The sequence below is a fragment of the Dromiciops gliroides genome, chromosome 1 (assembly GCF_019393635.1).
Source record: "Dromiciops gliroides isolate mDroGli1 chromosome 1, mDroGli1.pri, whole genome shotgun sequence".
Classification (NCBI taxonomy): Eukaryota; Metazoa; Chordata; class Mammalia; order Microbiotheria; family Microbiotheriidae; genus Dromiciops; species Dromiciops gliroides.
In genome coordinates this window covers 535,947,211-535,957,210 of record NC_057861.1, presented here as the reverse complement: position 1 = coordinate 535,957,210, position 10,000 = coordinate 535,947,211, and the positions used below count along the sequence as shown (strand labels likewise).

The 10,000-nt window shown below is 51.8% G+C and overlaps 1 protein-coding gene across 1 annotated transcript in view; it reads left to right on the top strand.

The window, feature by feature from the left end:
* Positions 1-4,392: 4,392 nt before the first annotated feature.
* Positions 4,393-10,000, top strand: part of UNCX (UNC homeobox) — a 5,683-nt gene continuing 75 nt past the window's right edge. The window contains exons 1-3 of the mRNA XM_043978400.1: positions 4,393-4,921; positions 5,519-5,694; positions 8,510-10,000. The exon at positions 8,510-10,000 is cut by the window's right edge and continues 75 nt beyond it. Coding sequence (XP_043834335.1) covers positions 4,642-4,921; positions 5,519-5,694; positions 8,510-9,712 — 1,659 coding nt within the window. The 5' untranslated portion in view covers positions 4,393-4,641 and the 3' untranslated portion in view covers positions 9,713-10,000. The remainder of the gene's footprint in view (positions 4,922-5,518; positions 5,695-8,509) is intronic.

Below are 10,000 nucleotides of genomic sequence, written 5' to 3'. Positions count from 1 at the left end.
CAGAATCCGAGGGCACTTGAGGTTCTGGCCTAGCCAGACTGAGTTGGGAGCCAAGGAAAGCCGCAGCTGGGATGAAAGTAACCCTCAATGGTCTAACCTATTAGGAGAAAGGAGCTACCTCCTGGAGTCTTCAAGGAGCTGGCCAGATACAGAAACGGAGTCTCCCCATCCCCATCCCAGTTCGTCCCCAGACCTGTGCTGCTCTGCTCCCACTCTATCCAGAAACCCTTCCTAGCTAGGGGGCAGACATCGCTTTTGAGAGCGAGAGCTTAGGGAACCTTTTTTTCAGAGCGAGGTTGGTTGGTTCTGGGGCGCTAAGGCTTTGCCAAAGCCCTCGGTCAACTTCCTTCACAACTCCGGCTAGAAGGGGATTCTTGGGAGTAAGAGAAGACCCCAAGACAAGAGAGGGGACGGGTGGCTGGGATCTGGAAACCCCAAGACAAGAATTGGGGTAGGTGGCTGGGAACATAGGGCCGGGACGGTCTACACATGAGAGTTGCACCATCTCTTTGCAGAATGGCTTCTCTCACCCTGGGGCCATTTACCTTCCCGTTTAGCCCTTTCCTACTTCCACCCTCCGCCTCCCTCTGCTCTCCTGCTCTCCATTCCCTTTCTATTACTCTCCCCCCCCTTCCCCCAGCCCGCTTGACTCTTTGGGTTCCTAACTCAGTTCCTCTCCTGCGGATCCGGGGTCTTGACAGGCCGGGAGGAGGAAATAGTGAATTATTAACAAAACAAAACAAAACAAAACAAAACAAAACCAAAAACAAAAAACCAGATTGCGATAAAAAAGTAAAAAGTGGGGGGGGGCGGAGAAGGGGGCGGGTGGGGAAGGGGGGAGTCGCTGAAGAACAAGGCGAGGCGCGCGGGCGTCCTGAATGCGAGTAGTCGTGTACGTCTTATTATCAAGTTAATTAAAGCTAGCATCTGACAATGTCACTCGGCTGTAGAAAAAGGGATTTAAATGCAGCGTCTCCCAGGACTGCGTGTCAAGGGCTGCTTCCCATCGAGTTGTTTGGAGGAACAGGGCTCGCTATTGAAGGGGAGGGGAAAAGGGGGGGGTGACTGGAGGGGGGGGCTTTAAAGCAGCCGCTGTAGGAGAAGCAATTGACAAGGAAGCAATTATGAAATTTTGATGTTCAAAATAAGGTTGGGGGTGGAGGGAGGGGGAGAAAGATGAAGAAAAAACCCCAGCTTCTCTCATGTGTCTGTGAGATGGAGAGAGAGAGAACCCTATAAAGAAATATCAAGGCCGGGAGACTCCAGAAGTCCCCTCCCTCCCCCGTGCCACCCCCCACCTTCATTAAAGGCTCCTCTCAAACCCTCTAAGAGATTTTTAGGAGCTCCACCAGAGTCCCGGCAACATTAAAAACACAAGGCGATTGAAATGGGAACATTGAAATGCAGGGAGCCGGCTGCGGCGTGGACTTGCTCTCGAGGTCAAGTGACGGACGGATTGTATGCTTCTTCATAATAATATTAATTAAACAATTTGCATGCTAATAAGGTAACAATTATCAGGGCCTCTGTTGAAAGATTCAGGTTATTACAACACGCCAATCTGAGGGCCAGGGGTCAGGGAGTGAGAGGCGAGCGAAATTTCAACTCAAATTAACATTCTGTCAGCTCCAGAAAATGGGATAAATAAAGTCGAATTAATTCATTATAATAAAGAGAGAACGGGAGAGGGAGAGAGGCTGGGCTCCCTCCCCTCCCCTCCCCCTCTCCACCCCTTAGCCGGATTGATTACCATTCTGTATTCAGAATCACGCTTCCTTTGCATTCCTCTTCTGAAACCCAACAGAAAATGAGGCGTTTATAGCTACAGGCAAAATCTGGTCGGATGGACACAGTTTACATTTAGTATTTATAGAGAAAGAAATTAAATTATGGCGAAAAGTAGAGCTCTTGGCCCTTGACCTCAGAATTAATACCACCATCATTTTCTTATTTCTCCTGGAGAGGGTTGGGAGTCAAAAAAAAAAATCTAGATTCTTTTTCATTTTTAAAGAGATTTCTCCTCCCTCCCCCCTCATTACTTTCACCTCTCCCTCCATTCCTTCAAGGGAGAGAGAGAATAATTAAACTGTAATCTATATTGGGCAGTGGCATATTATGTGATATTCAATTAGGTGGATACATTCTGGGCCAGACAGACCACACCAATCAGAGGCTCTCTCCTCTGCTTTCCATCTTAACTGCTGACTTTTGTGGTAGCGTTTTTAAATAGAAAGTATCCTGTTGGGGGTCTGCTAGGAGAGAAGGGTGCTGGAACTGGCCACTGGAAAAGCTATCGGTGTGTTTGGCAGAGATAAAGTGGTCTTGTTCCTCCCTTCCTGATTCCAAGGGATTAACCACACACACACACACACACACACACACACACACACACACACACATACACAATTCCCCAACATACACACTCGCACAATACACCTCCCTCAAAGGTTTCTAGGGTTTTTCCTTTATCTTCCTTCCTGTCTTGCCGGATTTGTTTGTTTCTTTCTTGTCTTCCCCCGCCCACCCCTCGCCCTCATTCCCCTTTTCTGCCTTTCACCTTTACCGTTTGCGTGGCCTCTCTTCAGAACTTGAAGTCACTTAAAGGGGAAGCCAAATTTCGTGTAAGCTTTTCCCATTATGAAGAGATACATTCCAACAGCCTGGAAAACGCAGAGATATGTACTGATCGCCCATCATATACAGAACCAATTGGTATTGCTGTAGCGACTGTTTTGTTCCTTGGGAACTGGCTGGGACTGGGGGAGTGAGAGCGGAATTCCTTTCTCTGTTGTGTCTCTTTCACTCTTTGACCCCTCTATCTCTGCCTTCCTCTCCTCCTTCTCTCTTTAGTCCTCCCTTCTACCTTTCTTCCTCTCCCACCTCCTTTTCCACCCTCTCCCTTTCTCTTCTTCCTTCCTATTTTCTTCCCTCTTTTCCTCCCCCTCTTCCTCCCTTTCTTCTCTTCCTCCTCCCTTCTTTCTCCTCCTCCCTCTCCTTCCGCTCTTCCTCCTTCTCCCCTTCTCTTTTCTCCTCTTTTTATTTTTCTTCTTTCTTTTCTTCTTCATCATCTTCCTCCTCTTCCATCTTCCTTCTTCATCATCTTCTTCTTTCTTCCTCCTCCTCTTCCTCCTCCTCCTTCTCCCCCTCTCCTCCTTCTTCCCCAAATCACTAGAACTAGATTAAAAGTAAGGGACTTTAAGAAAAGCATTCTCTTCACTCATACATCCCATCAGAAGCAAACACAAAACAGGGATTTTAAAGAAGCTATATGATAGGACCAAATCACTATGAAAAAAAATTTTAAGTTATTTTTTCTTATCCACCTACAGGCCTAATTTGCTACTTATTTAAGAATGTCCTTTAATGATTTAACTGATTCTATCAATATTTTAGAGTGTCTAAGGGAGTGACACTTCTCCAAGAGCATAATTTAATTATAACAAATGGGTTGGCTGCTTTGCCCTATCCATCATTGGAGGAATCAAACCAAGATTTTTTTTTTCCTGGGGTTGGTGGGGGGGGGGGAAGGGCGGGGGGGGGAGGGAAGGTTGGGGAGGTAATCCTAAAGTTACCACTTTCTCCACGTTCTTTCAAACCCCTCGCTCGGTTGTCTACATTTGGGGGAGGCAGTTGACTAAGCTTCATTAGCCACCGCCTCCAGTAGCAAAATAATTTCAGATTGTTGTGCCCATCGATCAATACTGGATGGCATTAATTAGGATTTTTGTTGATAGGGTAAGATCACCTTTAAATACAGTAAAGGGTTTTTCTTTATTTCATTCCTCCTCCTCCTCCTCCTCCTCCTCCTCCTCCTCTCCCCCCTTCTTTTCCCCTGCTGTATAGAGCCGGAGAGGAGATGAAAAGCCCTTGTAGTTTTAAATTCAATGTGACAGCTTCGGAAAGAGAGGATGATGAATCTCCTATTATTGGATCAGTCTATTTGCCGCTCAATGTCTCTCTGTAATTGGAGCAACATCACTTTAAAGGTTCAGAGAGTACAGCATTTCTGGTGAAAAAAAAATCCCCACAACACGCCGGTGAATGTTTTAAAGGGAAATCTATTAGTGATTTGAAGAGGGGAGGGAAGTCCAGGGGGAGGGGAGGGGAAAGGAGTGGGAGGGGAAAGGAGGGGAGGGTGCTGAGTGTGACTCGGGTTGTTGGGTATTTAACTGGGGGGGCTCCAATCCAGTCTCAAAGTTCCCCTTAGCCTCTCTTCTTCTTTGCACCCCTCCCGTCTTTCAGTCTCCTCCCCCCGACCCCCAGACCCCCCTCTCTCCCCCAGGTCGACTCCCCTCTTGTATCTCCGCTCCCTTCTTCCCCCGCCAACACCCCCCACCCCGTCTTGTTGTGACAGTTCCTGATACTGTTTATTGAGGTGCATGTCAGGTATAATTAGCAATCGATATGGAAAACGTTTCCTTGCACCCTGCACGCCTCTGACGTCAGACCCGATTAGCGCTTCTTATTGGTCCCAAATTCCCCCGGCCGGTGCTAATTATCGGGAGCTTGATGTTGATAAAGTAAAGCGCTGGAGTCCGGGCGAAGCATGTACTGGGCTCCAGGTCTCTATCTCCTCCTCCGCCGCCGCCGCCGCCTGCGCCTCCTCGTCCTCAGCTCCAGCTGCGCCCTGCCACCCCGGAGATGATGGACAGCCGCATCCTGGATCACCCCCATGCCCAGTTCGGGGGCTCGCTGGGCGGCATGGTGGGCTTTCCCTACCCCCTAGGCCACCACCACGTCTACGAGCTGGCGGGGCACCAGCTGCAGTCCGCCGCCGCGGCGGCCGCGGCCGCCGCCTCGGTCCCCTTCTCTATAGATGGATTACTGAACGGCTCTTGTGCTGCCTCAGTAGTCAATCCCACCCCACTGCTGCCGTCGGGCTGCGGGGTGAGCGGGGACAGTCAGACCTTCAAGCTGTCAGGTAGGCTGGCGAAGTGGTTAGAGAAAGAGGGTTAGCTATGGGCGGACAGTGGGGGGCGCCGTCCGGGGACGAGGTTCAGTCCCCTTCGAATGCGGACCCTTTTAAAGATGTTCCCCGTCCTCCCCCTTGGAGAGGTGGAATGGTAACTAGGTACACCTTCCCCCACAGCGAACACAGACCCCCAAGGTTTAAGAAAGTTGGGGTCAGTGCTGGGATTGAAGTGAATATGCCGGGTTATAGGTGAAGGAACAGCCCCCAGGAATTCAGTGGTTTCTTCGTCCCAACTCCCTCACCCACGACAAAAATAAAACACCCTAGCACGCTTTCTATCTCGAGGTAGCCCTTCTTGGGTGATCCCAGAACTAGATGGTGAGGAATTTCTACCACCTCTACAATAGAGTAAGGGCCGAGACTCTGGGTACTCGGGTTGAAGTCGTACTAGGAACAGGGGCGGGGGATCCCCTGAAGTCTACTCCCTGAAGGGAGTAAGTAAAGCGGGGACAGGGATGAAGATAAAGAGCGAGACCCTTTGGGGGGAGCAGAGGAACTCTAGCGAATGGTCTGACTTCGCCGTGCCTCTACTGTGTGCCCCTACAGACTCCGGAGACCCCGATAAGGAGAGTCCAGGCTGTAAGCGGAGGAGAACCCGCACCAACTTCACGGGCTGGCAGCTAGAAGAGCTAGAGAAAGCCTTTAACGAGAGCCACTACCCAGACGTCTTCATGCGGGAAGCGCTGGCTCTACGCCTGGACCTGGTGGAGTCCCGAGTGCAGGTAACAGTCCCAGCACACAACCCCGCCTCTCCCTCTTAGGACCCAGGCGTTCCCGATTCCTAGGCTGAGCCTCTTCCGAGTGGCGTACAGACTCCCTCCTCCGTTCGTCTACCCTCTTTCCCGCATGACCCCCTCCCCCTTTGTTCTAGGACTCCGGTACCGAGTCCTCTCTGGGTCTGGTCAGCGGTCACCTTACTTTCCTGCGCCGCCAACGGTTAGAATGGGGGCGTGGGGGGGGGTGTCTACGTGTGTTTGTGAGGACAGACTGTAGTGGGGAGAAATCCCTGTGCCAGTCCTCAGCGCGCCTTGGAAGAAAGATGTGTGTAGAGACTTCACATCATGGGAGGGGGGGACATATTGACAAAAGGGGGGGGGATAGGCCCTAAATGAGTAGAAAATGTTTTATCCAGTTCTGCTCAGAAACCAGTAGCTTTGCCTATTGGAAATGAACGTATGTTGGGAGAAGCGTATGGGTGAAATAAAGCCACCAAAACCAGAGGGACTGTTCAGCTGTTAAAGAATGGGATACATGGGGGAATATTTGGGGTATATAGGGGCGCCGTTGAAAACAGGAGGAAGGGGGGGCTGAGAAAAGAGAGCAGACAGTAGAGGTGAAGGGAAACTAGGCATGAAGTTCAGACACAGACGACTTCCAAGCTGCGCCTGTGTTTCCCCTCCTTTCCATTGAACAGCTGCTCCTCTCCCTTGCTTTGAATAAACCCGTTTGTTTGTTTATTTGGCTCTAAAATATTCAGATAGAAAACACGTATTTATTCATCGCTTTTCCGAAGGGGGAGAGCAGAGGAAGGGGAGCCGGAAACTTAAATAGTTAACACATCCGAGAATTGGAAGGAACAGAGTATATCTAACGCCCCTGATTTTTTTTTTTTTTGCATCTCTTTGGTATGGAAACTGTGGGGCAAGCTTTCACTTTTCAAAATACAGCGTTAATCTAATGCATTAAAAAATTCAAAATGAAGTTGCTTAATTAGTGCTTTCGCGGAGTGTGGAACATCGAGGTTTGGGATGGGGTGGGGAGGTTGGGTTCGCTGCAATTGAAGGCTTGTTCTTGGCGTGAAACCCTGGGATGTTTAGACTGAGGCAGGGCGAGGCTATTGCGCCGCGGCGAATTCGTCCATTAGCATTGTTTAAAAGGTGTATTTACCAAATGCATTTTCCTCCCCTCGTGACCTCTTCTGTTTTGAAATCCTTTTATCCAATTTGTTCTGAGATTGTTAAGTGAAGTCGAGACCCCTTCATTTCCCTCTAATACGATAATGAGTAATTCTCAGTGACCAGGCGGTCTGCAATGGGCACAAAGGAAGGAGCTACCAGCACCAAGTACCGGCGCTGCTTTCTCACTGACAAGGCTGGGAGAGGCTAAACAAACACATCTCCATCTTTTTCTAGGTACACACACTTTGCTCTCATCCTGTTAGACAGAACTATGATACAACGTCCCCCCAAAATGGGAATTTCGGTTTCTAATCATCCTTCTCGTTCTTAAAGGCACTGGGCTGGGGGGGTGGTGTATGGTACTGGGTCAGGGAAGCTTAAGAGATAAGGAATGTGTACAAGTGGATGTGTATGGGAAGAAGTGGATTGTTGTGTATTTGTGTTTTCCGGTGTGTTTCTGTGTTGGCGAATGGTTACGAGTGACAGTGATCAAAGTGAGAATCAAAAGAAAACCTTGGCAAACCACCCTCAGGGAAGTGACTCAGGAAGGGATAAGGGAGAAAAAGGGGGGGGGGAGATAATTCTTCTGTATATAAATCGTCTGTCGTTGGAATTTCTTCCCCCCACTCTCAACACTTTGGGGACAAAGGTTCGGATCATCTTGCTCCTCATACTGGCAGGACCCTCTGCCCTTGGGGCCCAAATAAAAAGAGGAACGGCATAGGGAGTGTTGTGTAAAGAGGGGTACTGCTGTGGCCCTCATTTGGTTCCTCCATGATCAGCACAGGAGGTAGGGGTGGGGAAAACCCAGCTTGGGGCTTGATATGTTTTGTGCACTTTGTCCCGGCAGGAGTGATCAGTCCTTACTCACCAAATCAGAACTCTATGAGCTTAAATTCTTTCGGGGAGCATGTAGAAAGAGACAAGTTGTGAGGCTGGGTGAGTTCGGAGCATAAAGTTGTGGGAGCTTCTCTTGCCTATTGAAGGGAAGCCAAAGGTTTGGCAGCCCAAAGACTGTCAAAAGACTTAGATTCTCAAAATTATAAATATAAATATATGTACATATGTACATACACACATACATATACCGTGTGTGTGAGAGAGAGAGAGACAGAGACAGAGAGAGAGAGAAGTACAAGAGGTGTTTATTCTCTTCACTATTTCTGCAGCCGGACATACCATCCAGTTAACTTTGGGCAGCCCTCTTAGTGCTTGAAAACTGAGTTCTAGTATCTAAAGATAGCACAGAACTGAGGAGTGAGCGCGGAAGCAGATTGTATTGGGAGGACAGCATCCACGTACCCCTGTAAACACTTCTTCCCGGGTCAAAAGGATGCTTGAATCTGCGGCCTAGCCGAGTGTATATGCGAAATCCCATATCAGGGAAAACCAGGAGTAGTTTCTTTTCCATTCTTCCCTTTCGCCTAGCCTGCCTACTAGCCTCACTTTTTTTTTTAAACATGAGGCCATTTAGAACACCCCCCCCCTCCCAATCCCCCACCAGGGTAGGGAAGCAACAGCAAGGCCCCCGTCTGCCCTGTATCCTCTGGTCTTCATTCCCTCCCCCTCAGCGCCCCGGCCCCGGCCCCGGCCCCCCAGTCTGACTCTCCCTTGCTTTTCCCTTATCCGGCTTTTTTAGGTCTGGTTCCAAAACCGCCGGGCCAAATGGAGAAAGAAGGAGAACACGAAGAAAGGGCCGGGGCGGCCGGCTCACAACTCTCATCCCACCACGTGCAGCGGGGAGCCCATGGACCCGGAGGAGATAGCCCGAAAGGAGCTGGAGAAGATGGAGAAGAAGAAACGCAAACACGAGAAGAAACTGCTCAAGAGCCAGAGCCGCCACCTGCACTCTCCCAGCAGCCTGTCCTTGCACAGTACGCCCAGCTCCGACAGTGATAGCGGCGGCGGCGGCCTCTCCCCGGAGCCCCCGGAGCCGCCCCCGGGAAAGGGCCCACGACCCGCCCCCAGCGCGGCCAGTGAGCCCCCGGCCCCGGGCAGCTGCGACCCAGCCTTTTACCCGAGCCAAAGAAGCGGCGCCGGCCTGCAGCAGAGACTGAGCCGGCTCCAGGATAAGGACTCCTCGTCCTCCTCCTCGTCCTCCTCCTCGTCCTCCTCTTCGTCGTCCTCCTCCTCATCGGACTGCGCCCCGGGTCGAGGCTCCTCCGGCTTCCCCAAGCCCAGTCCGTTCAGCGTAGAGAGCCTCCTGTCCGACTCCCCCCCGCGCCGGAAAGCGCCGGCCACTCTGGACTTTGCGCCGGGCCTGCCTTGCGCCCCGCGGACCCTCATCGGCAAAGGACATTTCCTACTCTATCCGATCACCCAACCCCTCGGCTTTCTCGTCCCGCAAGCCGCCCTTAAGGCCGGGCCCGGCCCGGAGCAGGCTCCTAAAGACGCTCCACCAGCTCCCCCGCCCCCCGCTTCTAACCCTGGCCAGGCCAGTTTCGGGCCAGCCCCGGGGCCTCCAGCTTACCCCGGCCCGGGCTCCACGAACTCTCCCTTTGCCAACTGTAGCCCAGACAGCAGCAGCGGGGGCGGCCCGGCAGGGACAGCCCTGGCTCCCCCTGCTTACAGGGACTCGGCTGAGGGCGGCGGAGCCGGAGCCGGAGCCGGAGCCGGAGCCGGAGCCGGAGCCGGAGTCGGAGCCGGAGCTGGAGCTGGAGCCGGAGCGAGCTGCGGAGCAGAAGCAGGTGGGGGTGGAGGAGGCTTCCCCCAGTCGCCCTCTCCTGCACCGCTCCCCCGGGAGCCCAGCCCCTGCGGGGACACGGCGAACTGTAGCACGACCGAGCCAGGAGGCCCCACGGAGCCTGGCGGTCCTGACTGCGAAGAGCTCGATATGGACTGAGGGTCCAGCGGGGCCAGGCCGAGCCGGGCCGAAGGGGGAGCCGGCGCCCCTGCCCCACAGCTGAGCGAACGGGCTCCACACCAGGCGCCCACACAACGAATCAGGTGATCGGTTCTAGAAACGGTTTTTTCCCTTCATTTCTTTTTTTTTAAGAAAAAAAAAAGAAAAGCAAAAAGATGTCTGAATTTTGACCTTAGCAGTAACAGCTGGACTTTGGGGTGCGAACCCTCGTCACAGACCGAAAGCGAGAGAGTGAGAAAGGATAAGAAAACAAAACAAAAACCCACA